General features: G+C 43.0%; 1 protein-coding gene across 1 annotated transcript; it reads left to right on the top strand.

Moving 5' to 3' along the window:
• The first annotated feature begins 11606 nt into the window (after positions 1 to 11606).
• On the top strand, positions 11607 to 12998 carry LOC6592721 (serine protease inhibitor 42Dd). Its single transcript, XM_026985756.1, has 3 exons — positions 11607 to 11642; positions 11706 to 12701; positions 12761 to 12998. Exons 1-3 carry the CDS (start codon positions 11621 to 11623, stop codon positions 12886 to 12888), a joined length of 1146 nt encoding a protein of 381 aa, XP_026841557.1. The 5' UTR covers positions 11607 to 11620; the 3' UTR covers positions 12889 to 12998.

Below are 12998 nucleotides of genomic sequence, written 5' to 3'. Positions count from 1 at the left end.
CTTAAGATACAATTTTCGAATTGTTAGATATACACGAGAAAACCAACATTCAACAAAAAAAAATCAACAGGAAAAACCGGAAAAAAATGCGGGTAGAATGTGACCAAAATGTTGAAAAGGGGCGCACGGAAAACAGGCTACCAGGAAGGGGCAGCAAGAGAGAGTCAAACAAATGAAATGACAAACTCTCTTCCTTACCACACCACTCTCCCTCGCACTCCCTCTCCCTCTCACACCCCACTTCTTCTCAGTGGGAAGCGACCTGTTCCGTTGACAAAAAAGTTTTTAGCACGCATACGCCGCGTTGCCGTCGACGCCAACTTTGCGGCATTTCGGGGCATACTTTTTGGCGTTCTGACAGTGCGGTTGTGCAGGGGATGAGTACCGTCACCAGAGGTGGTGCCGTTCCCTCCTTGTTATTTTTGCGCTCTTATGAATTATTCGAATTTTATGCGACAAATCACCTGTGAAATATAAATTCCTAGCAAACGTCGCCGTCGCCATCGCCTACACCCTGGGGGCGCCGAGGAAAGAGAATGGCTTTCCAAAGCTGAGCACGTGCCGGGTGGCAAGTGCCACGTTACACCGTTAATCGTTCGTTAATCTGTCGTAAAATTTTCCGTTCGTTCGCCAAAAGACAGCAGCCAGCAGGTTAAGTGGATGTAACTGACAATTGCCTTGCGACTCTCGAAACTTTTTAATCGAAAAAAGATGTGACCCCGCCATCCTGAAGCAGCGGGGAGATCCCGATTTTCCGAAATCTCGTTTTTCCCGACAAAAACCACCCACGCTGTTTTGTAATTAAGTGCAGGGCGTGCTGGGCTGTGCTGTGCCTTGAATGACACTTGAAATGGGGGAGTACGGTACGTGGAGAGGAGCTCGAGAAATCTTTAAATAGAAGTACTTACGGCACAAGACCATATCTGTAAGGGGATACAGATAGACCAGCAGCAGTCTTTTGCCATGGGATATTTATTGAAATTCCTATAGCTCTGTAATGCCTTCAGCTGTCTCTCGCTTTCTTTGTCGATTGTCGAAGATTGTCGTTCCCCCCCAACAAATTAATTGCAGACAAAATTTGTTGCATGTAACTCAAAGATAAACGTTCTTATGCAACACCTTTAGCAGGGGCTTGGGGTAGTAGGCACAGGCAATTGTACAAGCTCAACATTTGTCACAAGCACAAAACATTTGAGCATCAGCATGGAAATTAACAAAGAAACATCAGCATTTATCCGTAGTCCGTAGAAGCAAGCCTCTTTTGCAGGCATCACTCCGTCATGTCGCATGTGTGGATATAGTTGTCGTCGTTTTAAGCAACTCAAAATACACAAAAGCAAAGTGGAGACAGCAAGTGGGAGCCCCTAGTGGGGAGGAGGCAGTCGCCCAGACTCCCAGTAAATGCAACTTGAACGGGAAAAATGTTCAAATGTCTCGTCATCATCCGAGCGAGCATACCTCGTCGTACGTTATTCCATTTGAATTCTGATTGTCTGCGAACGCCCCCCGCATACACTCTTACGCCTGTGAACAGTGCACACAGTATGTCTGTGTCCATGTCTATAGCTCTGACTTCTTTCCAAGCTGTCACATCTGATACGCCCCTGAGTAGACGCCGTAGATGTCTAATGGTGATGGGGGAACGAAACAAGACCAAGACCAAGACGAAGTCATGGCATTGCTGATGTTCATGACGAAGGCGATGGTGATGGCAACTAAGAGAAGTAATTTCTTTGGTCTCTTGTCAGCAATGACTTTGTTGAAAGCACTGCGAATACAATGGGTTATTTTTGTGAAAAACTTCAGTAACATATCTTAATATTTTAAACCCTTTTGAGTTAAATCCTAAGAAATTGAATACCTCATGTGAACTTCCGTTCTTTTAGATGCTCTTCTTTTGTTTGCAGACCTCCACTCATTGTGTGGTAAAGACTTTCACTCAAATGTTCTCAGTGCATGCCGCCTCTTGAAAACACGGAAAGGAATTAATTTTCAGTTGAATACAAAACGCAAACATAATTAAAGTTGCCACATGACCATTTTGCTATAAAAGTACTCGTATCTCTTCCTTCTCCTGCAACTGCATTTGTATGTACGAGTATGTATGAATGTTGCACATGTTGCCTCGCCGTCCCCTGGCACAGAATCTGTATCTCTATGGGGTTCGTCTGTGGCAGTACGAAAATAAAACCAAATTTGTCACATCGCCCAGACAGGAGTGTGGCAGTCACGATGTGGCAAGGCCCATACCTCGCAGCCACATCGTCATAATTCGCAACTAATGAAACACGCGAGACTTCATTACCTATTCACCCCTCCTCCGATGTTCCGCGGTCGCTTGCCTTCTGTCTCTGACATTTATGGCCGACAAACAGAACTTTTATAGCGCTGAAATTAGTGGAGAATTGTGGATTGTGGCTGTGCGGCAAGTTTGTCTGTTGCACTACTACACTACTCCGTACGACTACCGTTGTGGCTGTGCTGGTAGCGGGGAGCATTGAGGGCCTATTGAGTCATAAAACGTGGCTTGATTGGAACGCGACGTGGGCGAGAGGCGTTGCCGCGGGAAGACTGTAGGATAAGTGCAACTAATTTGAGATATACCCCGATGTCGTATCCTTCTGTAGTTTATCTGGCGGACTGTTTTAATGGCCAACTAATTGCGGGGATCTGTGGGTAGCAGACATCATCCTCTGACGGCGAGGTCACTCAATCCGCACACCATGTCACACCACACCCTGCCCCCCGCCAAAGTGTGGCCAATTTCGGCACTTAATTATGGACAGGCCCCTCCTCTACTTTTCCCGGAACAGCCTATAGTATTTGGATGCCTGCCCCATTCCCCGAATGTCTGGCCAAACAATAAGCGTAAATAAACTTGGAATATCGTATATGAAATAATTTCTAGCCAGCGGCCAACCGTCGGCGTCTGCTTTAAAATGCATTTTCAATTTGGTTCGAAAGGCCCACAGAAGGGGGAATGACAGAAGGGTGCAGAAGGGACATCAGAGGGGTAGTCCCGAACGACAGTCCTTTGTAAACTAATTTGCTTGGAAAAATGGCAAACTCGTGGATACAATATATTCGGGGTGGAAACCATCTCGTATCGAGTAAAAACGCTTTGAGGCCTTTTTGCATAACAAATACACGGACACCAGCTCGAACACTGACTGCAAAATGTATGCAAACAATGTGGAAAAATTCAAAAAAACAAAAAGGCACACAAAGAAGGGGCAGCCAACAATTGGGGGGAACGAACGGCTACAGCTCCAAGCAGGGAGCCGCAGCAATCAACAAGCAAACAACGGGGGAAAAATGGCAAATGGAAAATGGAAAATGAAAAACAATTGCTCATTGTCTGAGCAATTATACACGCATTGCTGCAGCCCCAAATAAAGGGACTTCCCCGTCCACCAGAACGGATCCTGAAAAGGATATTGCACTCACAGACACAAAAACAGAAGCAGAAGCGACATCCTTCCTTCCTTTTGCGGCACATATGTGATTGTCTGAAAGGGATACTCGAAGTATATGGACCAAATGCCAGCTTTAATCGCAATGAAAATGAACCAAATGCATCTGTAGATGCTAACTACAGAGAGGAGTTACATATATACAAGCTCTTTATCAAAATTATTGGGAAAATATCCGTGAAAAAGATACGAGTTTTGAATTTGTGGTAATTGTCAAGGTTTTTTTTTAAATTTTTACTGAAAATCTTAACATAAATGTGAGATTTTATTGGCCTAAGCAGTCTACCCAGTTCGGGATATTCCAAACAAATACTACATAAAAATATCTACATTGTCTTCAGATATCATTAGCCCCAAATAACATTACAGACAACATAAAAAGAACAAAACCCAATCCGAAGTCAAAAGGAATCATAAATATTTACCAGAAAGCAGTCTGAATACAAAAATTATCATTTCTTTGTCAATTTCTGGCCATTTCCCGATTGTCCTCTCATAACTGGGCCAACAATTTTTACTGACTCATTAAAATGTGGCAGTCAATTTGACAGAGAGATTCCCTTAGGGATGGGTGGCACGAGTATCAGGGGCAGCCATTGACAAAGGGAATAAAAAGTATTATGGGCGCTAAACTCATTTATAATTATAATGGACCTTTTACGAACGGTTTTTTTTCCTCTTTTGGCAAGAACTTTTTTCGTCCCACTCCTCCGGAGAACAGGGCCAACATCATAAAAGACAAATGAGCCGCAACCAAAAAGCAGCCGAAAAAACAAAGGCAAGCGGGGGATGGAGAGAAGGATAGGATGTTAGGATAGGAGGAACCACTCTCATTGTCTCCTTTTTGGTCAGTTTGGTCAATGGAGGGAGCCTCTGGGAGCCACCAAATCAGTTTGTATTGTATTCCTTTTCAAGTCATCTAATATTTTATGTATTTTGTGCAATGCAATGACAAGGAAAATGAAGAGGAGGAGAGGAAGAGCCGAGGAAATGGCTACTTTTCTAAGCTTTTAATAATATCCTTTTTATGTCCACTAAATGAAGGATATAAAGTCAACACTTTGTACAATAAGGCGACCATCCATCCGAGAGGGGGGCTTGCCACCAAAGGCTTTGGACATTTTCAACGCCTGCCACCCACTGCTCTGGCATCTTTGCCTCATTTTTTTTTTTTGCTGTGTCGTGGCCGCTGGCATAAAAACCTCGGACATCGGCCATCAGACATCGCCTTGGTCCAGCCGGGGAGATTGCTTCTTAGTCGCCTCTTTCTTCGGCCAAGTTTTTGTTCCGCCTTAGTTTGCATAAGTTTGCGCCTGCCAGGCGCTTCCGGTTAATGTGGTCGACACAACAGCAACACCCCACTGTAAGAGCGGGCCCACAGTAGCAGCCATCTCTGGAAAACCCACAGACGAACCAACAAATAAGGAAATCAGGAAATGGATCAGGCCAAAGCCAAAGTAGACATTTATATGGGCAAATCTTTGTGTGATTTCCGCTTCACTGGCGAAAGCTTTCTGGCGCCAAAGAGCGGGGCGAGGGCACTATCATCCCCATTCCCGTCCCTAGCCCCCACTTAATGTGTCCATCAATCTTCCGCTTAGCCTGGACTTTAACTTGTTATTTGGCTACTTTAAGGCAAAGCCAAATAAAATCAATCAATTGAAAGTAACAACAGAAATGGATTCAATAAAGTGAAGAGCTTTCGATTTCCTTTATCCTTTTTGGGGCTAGGGCTGCTGCCAGAAGAGATCGATGGGCACATGAGTCAGTGTCTTTACATAATGGTAGAGATAAAAAATCGAACGTTAGGAATTTCCGAAGAACACAAGATTTTCCGAGAATCCGCTTAAATTCAAACGGTAGAAACCTGAATGAACACTTTTGAAGTTGAGCAATTGACTTAGTTGTACCTACTGTAGTTTCTATAACTCTTAATAAAACTTGGCGCCAAGATATAACATTTTGGCACTCCAAAAGAGTTTAAAAAAACTCGGATCTCCCTTCGTTGTAATTTCTTATTTCAGTCTTTTGCTCTAATGAATCTGTTTGATTTGACTTGAACCATCTCCGCCTCTTAATTCTTTCTCTTTCTTTTCAACTTTTCAGAAGATCCAGCGGAACAACAGCCAACAGCCAAAAGGGGGAACAAAATTTCAATAAGCAATTAGATGGCAATTACTTGCAACAACTTTGACTCGACTTTTGTTGAAGGGCGAAAGCAATTACTTGAAATTTATATGTGACTGCGGTGGCGACTCCTGAAGGGCTCTCCACTGGCTATAACAGTTTGGGCCCCGACTCTGGCGAAGCCACTCGAATCACATAATTGAAACGCTCAAGAGAACTCGATTGGCGATTGCCATTGAGTGGGGGATGGATGCTCGGATGGATGCCTGGATGAATGGATGGGCAACTTGGTTGCAAGAACAACATCATTGTATTACATATAAAGTTTTTGCCAGAGGATTTGGTTAGTGCGTGTGTACACGAGTAAGTATGAGAGGGTGATTTTCAAGGAGTTGGGCGGGAAAACTAATTGAGTTACATATTCGGTCCTGACATGTGGTGGACAGCAGAAAGAGCAGAAGCAGAATCAGAATCAGAAGGAGGATAGTTCTGGGAAAGTTTCTTTTTGTCGGAGCCTGGTGGCACAAACCAAAACTTTACATTGTTTAATTTCGGCAAATGTGGGAGGAAGACCAGAAAGCGATTGCAGCCCCAGAGACACTAATCTTTTGTTTGTCGCTCGCCCCCTGCTCTTCTGTACAGCCCGAATCTACTCCCAAGTACTTTGGCCGTTCCTTAACATGGCATAATCTTAGCTTGTTTCGGAAAAACTTTCATTTGCACTACATACTCATATCCCTGCTCTTAACGTTGCCCTCCTGCTCCTTTCTCTCGCTTCTTTTCCCTCTTCCGGCGGCGCCATCTTTAAGTTTCATTAGTAACGAGTGCGGGGCTCTGTTCGACTCTGTTCTGAAGTCGTCGCTCCACTTTGCTTTATTTCTTTTTGCTTTTTGCCAAACTGAAAGTTATAAGTTTTTGTAATTGAGCTGCCGAGAAGGAGAGAGACCCTTGGCGTATGCGTAATATATGATGACATTACATTATCATTTGTCAGGCAACAAAAAACTTATGGGATGAACATAACTTCTGAGGGCACGGAGGAGATATAAATGCTTCTGCTGCTGCTTTAATTATTCCACTTTTATTACATAACGAGATTTTTAATTGGATGTAACAGGCTTAATACAGTGGGAAAATCGTAAAAATTCTATTTAATTAGATTTCAGGGCTTTCAAAATATTAGCAGAAAAAACCTGAGACTTCCATTTCTCATCCATTCCTAAGCTCTCGGAAAAATAATCCAAGCGTAAAGGAACAGACAGAAATGTTTTTCCTGGCATTTACTTTTGGGTAAGTAGAGAAAACGAGAAAAGCTCTTGAATTTACATGTATGTATATGTCAAAATTATTCATCTTTAATGAAAGTGAGATTTCTTGATGAATTTGCTACGATACAAAAATACAAAACCTTTATCCTTTCAAACTATCCCTGAAATTCCACAAATTTATTGTTTGCGTCTTAAATTTACATTATTATTCAGCCCTCACTCCTTTTATTCTTAATTAAAAAATCAAAACCCGCAATCTCTGCGGCAAGCAAACTCAAAGCCTGAAGAGCGACAGCACCAGGAGCAGAAGGTAGAAGGAGGAGCCTAGGAGAATGTATCAAACATCGTTCTGCACATCTTTATTTCCATGTTCATTTGGGTGTCGTCTCGGCGTCGGAATCGTCTCCTGCCTCATTAGTATGCAACATTGTGTCCGCTTACATTAATTGGGCGTTGCAACTGATTTGAATACGGGTAATCCGCCAGGAAAGAAGAGAGGATCTCAGGGCGAGGGAAAATATTTAGCCAGTGCTAGCCGCAAACTAACCGCAGAAGTGTGTCCGCCGAGTCCGCTCTGTCCGCATGATGAACAACGCTTTTAATTGCTGACTTCGTTTTGGTTTCCCGCCCTGCTAGCAGCCTCCCTGTTGACTTATGGAAATTGGCAGAACCGACTACTTATATTGGTTAATGCCAAACATGCTCGCTGCATAATAACGAGGCGGAGGCACCACATCAAGGATGCGGAATGAGTCGGGACGCAGGCGGAGGCAGCAGTAGCATGTGTCTATTTATTTTAATTAAGCCCCAGGTAAACGCTGTGCCACCTGGGAGTCTCCCATGTTTGCATTCCATGGCATGTGTTTCTGTTTCTCTTTCTGTTTTACTTCTACCTGCGACACTTTGCCACTTTTTTTTCTGTATTTTTGTGGATTATATCTCCTTGGAGATGGGGGCTGAAAGTGGGAAAAACCAAAATGCGTAACACTAACGAATCACTAATTAATAAATTAGGACTTGGTCTGAGTGGGTTTCTGCCGTTACCTGCATAAATTTGCTGATTAATTTAGTTAAGCTCTTGGTTCGGTAAGCACGAAGAAACCTGTATACTTATCCTCTTAAAGTAGGACATGTTTTGGCCAAAAGATATCATACAAATAATTTGCATTTTCATATGTTAATTTTTAAATGCAATAAGAAGGCAATAAAACCATCAACTTTTGACACTTTGCAGGCATTTTCATTTCGCCAAAAGGCAAAATGATGCCATTAAAGGCACATGCTTATGGCATTTTCAAAAGGCATTACGAATACGCCATGTGAAACAACGGACGCAACAGCTGCGTTATGACAAGAGCCATGTACACGTATGTATGCATGTATGTGTGGCTATCTCTTTGGCTTTGAGTGCTGTCTCCCTCTGACTCGCTGCCTGCGTCTCCGTTGAGATTTTCCGCCAAACATTTTACGTGCAAATATTTTAAGCCTTTGGCGGGGCACATGGGGCAGCTCTCCAGGCCCGTCCCCATCTTTGAGGCATTATTAGGCGCATATTTGTTGAGCACAGTGTAAGCACACCATATAAACATATACGAGTGTATCCCCATATCTCGCATATACAATACACATGTGTGCACACTTTGTCGGGACATGTGTGTGCCTCTGCGGCCGTCATCTGCTCCTGCTTTCCCCTGGCGAACCCCCAGCAGAAAAAACGTGACTGCGTCATATATTTTGGAGACTTATTAAATATTTTCCTTTTGATTCTCTCTTTCTCTCTCTCTCTCTCTGTTGTCCTCCATCTTTTTGTATAACATTTTCTTTATTTTGACAATTTTCTTTGGTGACTTTAACTCACATTTAATTGCCGCAACTTTCAACTTAGACTTTTCCCCTAATTAATTAAAAAACTTTGGCAAACCAAAATGCCAACTCACCTAGGACCCCCTCTGGAAGAAAACCAAACCCCTTCTTTCCTTGCTTTTTGGTGGCAAAAAGTGTGTCCCAAAGTAAAAGTCATGCCGCGTTGGAGTTGCCAAAAGTCAAATAAAAGATTTGCGGTTGCCGATGAATAAGTGAAACGGCTTTTGCCTGCCTAACCCGGCCACAAAGGTGACTTTGATTGGATACAAGGTGGGGGGCTATATGCTGGGGCGAACGAGGATTCATGTCTCATTTGTGGGACAGTCAAAAATGCGGCTAACCAAACCGCAGGGCTGCAAAATGAAAGAGTTGCTGCAAGGAGTGAATGATTCAGGTATGAGCCGTATGATGAAAGAGTTTTGTGCGGTTTCAGATGGTATTTGATGGTTTCTAGATGCTGAAAGTTTCTTTATGTTGAATATAAATCAACGAAACGCAAGTGCTTTAATGTTGGGACACCCACTATGCTTCTTTTTACGAGTATCAACACATTCATATCTGCTCCTTCTATTTTTCATTTCTTCTAGAACAAAAGTTGGTAATTGTCTCTGAATTTCTCTGATTTTATACAAAAATTGTGTACTTTAAGCATCGCTTAGAGAGGTTTACAGTTTACAGAATGTGTATCTTTTGTAGCAAGCACAATAGATAGAATTTGTTAACATGCAAAAATAATCACTCCACGCACACATGGTAACAGAGCTCTTTCGGCCAGCATACAGAATATTCTAGCCAAACTTTGTGTCTCTTTCAACTTTCCAGGATGCCAAAATGTTTCATTTGTTCTCCTACTTTTTCCAGCAGTATTTACATCTTTTGTTGCTTTTATTTTGTGCTTACTCAACAAACAGATGTGAAAGCTGATGAGATTTAGTTCTTTTTTTGCTCCTCTTTGTTGTACCCTTGAAAGAGGATATTATGATCCATTTGAGGTATTTGTAGAGCAGATAGAGAATCGTTTTTAGTCTGTAAATTATGTACATACTCTATTCGTCATTGTGTCTTAGTTTTCTGCAGGAAACGTATCAATACTTGATCCCATGATCGTTCTTCAAATTAAGACAATAGCTATTGTATACGAACAGCTGTGTTGTTTCTTAAAATGCTCGCTGAAAGTTAAAAATCAATTAGCCGGTCTTACCCTAGTATATCTTTCATTGGAACTATCGTTCTTTAAGGGTATCTGAACCTTCGGAAGTCCTGTTTTCTGTCCTTTCTCTTATATTTAATGTGACGTTGCTAAGCATCGAATTGATAGGTATTTATGCTACTCTCTTGTTGTTTTTCTTTTGGCGCTCACTGTGATTGTTGTCAAAGCTGCTGCTGTTGCTGCTCTTGCAGCTTCCGTGCATGTACATAATTGTACACCGTACTATATATGAGTAACTGTGTGGGAGACCGTGTGTGTGTAAGTGTGCATGTGTGTGTTTGTGTGTTTATCTTGTCGCCATCTGCCATGCTTTTGCTTGTCTGTTCACTCTGCTTTGTTCTGTTTAATTTTCTGCTTGCCTTTGCTTCCGGCAGCTGTTTGTCCTTCTCGATCCCCTTGTCTCACACTTCACCTCTCCCCGCTCACTATCACACGGTCCTACTTCTCTGCCTGTCTGTCTCTTTCTCTGCTTGTGCATTGTTTTCATTAATGTTATTATTCAACATTTCTACGAGTGTGTTTACGTCATCCCCTCCACAACGAACGGTAGTTTCTAATTTGTATGCATAATTTACAGTTCGACTCGGAAGAACAGTAGAGATGGAGTGATGTTGGTAGGGGTGCAACGATAGCTACACAGAGTGGGAGGACTATTTCCAATTGTCTACAAACCTTCCATCGGGTGCTCAGAGGGGAGCTGAATTGATGAAGCCGATGGCCAAGTAATACCCTGAGAAAAGGGGTATTTCAAGTGGAAAGAGCAGAACGTATTGATTGATGGGATTAACAGAAATTTAATCACTTCAGAAGCTCCAATTGATGCAGTTATTATAGGGAAGTACGATTAAAGAAAGGGAGTGCAAGTTAAAGTCTGCAACGTCTTCCATCTCCTGCTCTTTTAGCTCACGAATCTCCTACAACTTGATAGCATAACAAAAAAGGGAAATGTCCAAATTGAAATAGTTTTGCACGATTGCATGCCACGGGGAGGAGGAAAGTACCCACCCTAGAAGGAAAATATAGGTAGAGGAAAGTAACCTAAAAGAAAAGTAAAATGCATTCCAAGACTCTGCGTTTATTTTGCCAGCTCTTCAACAATATCTTCTTCTTCCCTTCGCCGAAAATCAACAATTTTTGGCAAAACTTTTAATTAAGGAAAATAGAAAAAAGAAAAAAGGGAAGGATAGATTGAAGAGGAGAAAGCGCTGCACCACGTATTGTTAACGAATGAGGATTGCTGAGCAACTGCAATTGCCATCAATCTAAATGTCGAGCTTTCAATAATATTGTCAGCCAGGAAGCTCCGCATCCGGGGAGTCACCCGGGGGGTCAGCCTTCATTTAACTGCAGGAAGAAGAATAACACGTTTGCATACCTTTTTCCAACTGAACAAACTTTAGGGGCATGGAAAACTTGTGGAAACCCCGGCCAAGTCGTGTGAAACAAAGGCAGGGACATGCCAAAGAGGACTGTTCTCAACTTGAAGCTTGATTTTTTTGTAACAAAGAACAAACGACCCCGCAGCCCCACAGTTCCTACAGTCATATGTCAATTGGGATTATATAAATGCAAATTTCAGGCTTTAATACCATTCGTTACGGCTGTATGAAGAACAGGCTCCATAACAGTCGAGTCTAATGAATACGCACCACTCCTGGAGTGACTTTCGGGCATTCAAGATGCTACTCCAACGAATTTCGAGTAAGTTTTCCTGTGACTTCTCTTCAGATTCTCCTATATATCCAATATTTTATTACCTTTAAGTTCTGGTCTGCGTAATGGCTTTGGTCCATGCCGATTACATATCCGGCAAACTCTTTTCGCTAATTTCTGCACAGAACGATCGACAAAATTTCGTGATCTCCCCGGTGGGCGTTAGGGCCGCCCTGGCGTTACTCTTTGCCGGAGCTGAGGGGCAGACAGCGCAAGAACTGAAAATCGCCTTGCAGCTAGTTGGGGAGAACAAGAACGACGCACTGGAGGAGTTCAAAGACATCAAATATACGATAAGCAAGAAGGACACGACCATGAGGATACCCTCCAAGATCTTCGTGGACAGAAGATACCCACTGAAGTCCGAATATCAGAGTTTAACGAAAAGGTTTCTGAAAAGCCCGGCCGTGCACAAGCACTTTAAGCACTCAACGGGGGCGGCCAAGTCCATTAGCAGCCACACTGAGTCGGCCTCGGATCGCAAAGTAGATGACATTGTGAGGGACTCCGACCTTAGCTCCTCGTCCAACATGGCTTTAACCAGCGGCTTCTACTTCCGGGGAGATTTCGAGAAGCCTTTCCTACGGATGAGCGAACGGCAGCCCTTCCAAGTACCAGGTCGCATTCTTCGCGCTACCATGTACAGGAAATACGATTGGCTGCGGTGTGGGGAGCTGCCTGCTTTGGGGGCTGTCGGCATCGAAATACCCTACAAGGAGGGAAATCTCAGTCTGGTCATTATAATGTCCACGAGGCTCAACGATTATTCGTGGCTGCAACAAACGCTTTTCAAGAACTATGATCTACTTCAACTCACGGACAACTTTACTCTTAGGCCTGTTCTCATGCAAATGCCACAATTCAGCATTGAGTATGAGACCAGCCTCCTAGGGCTGCTAGAGAATGGGTTGAACGTGCCCACCGTCTTGCACGATCCCGATTTCTCGGGTCTCAGCAAGAAGCCAGACCTCCGACTGGCTGCTTTCAAACATAAGGGAACCATTGAGATACATGGCGGCTGCCCTGACGCGTGTCCCATTGCGCCGAGTAAGAAAGGGTCACGAGTTTTATATGAAAGTGATACTGATACAGTCTTTTGATTTCAGCTTATGTCGAGACGGGCTACGAGAAGGCTATTCCCTTCATCGCTAATCAACCCTTTGTGTTTTTCATCAAGGATGAAACAAATATCTTTTTTGCAGGTAAATTGTTTACGCCGATGGCATTATACTGAGTTCTTTATCGAACTTTGGATATAACATCAACAATAAGATAATTTTCCTGGATTTTTAATCGAATTTTAACTATCAGATTATGCAATAGAATAAAGAAATGATTCAACAA

This window comes from Drosophila persimilis, unplaced genomic scaffold (genome assembly GCF_003286085.1).
Source record: "Drosophila persimilis strain 14011-0111.01,24,50 unplaced genomic scaffold, DperRS2 tig00000002-arrow-pilon, whole genome shotgun sequence".
NCBI lineage: Eukaryota > Metazoa > Arthropoda > Insecta > Diptera > Drosophilidae > Drosophila > Drosophila persimilis.
Note: the sequence above shows the minus strand (reverse complement) of the source record. Positions and strands in the feature narration are given on the sequence as shown.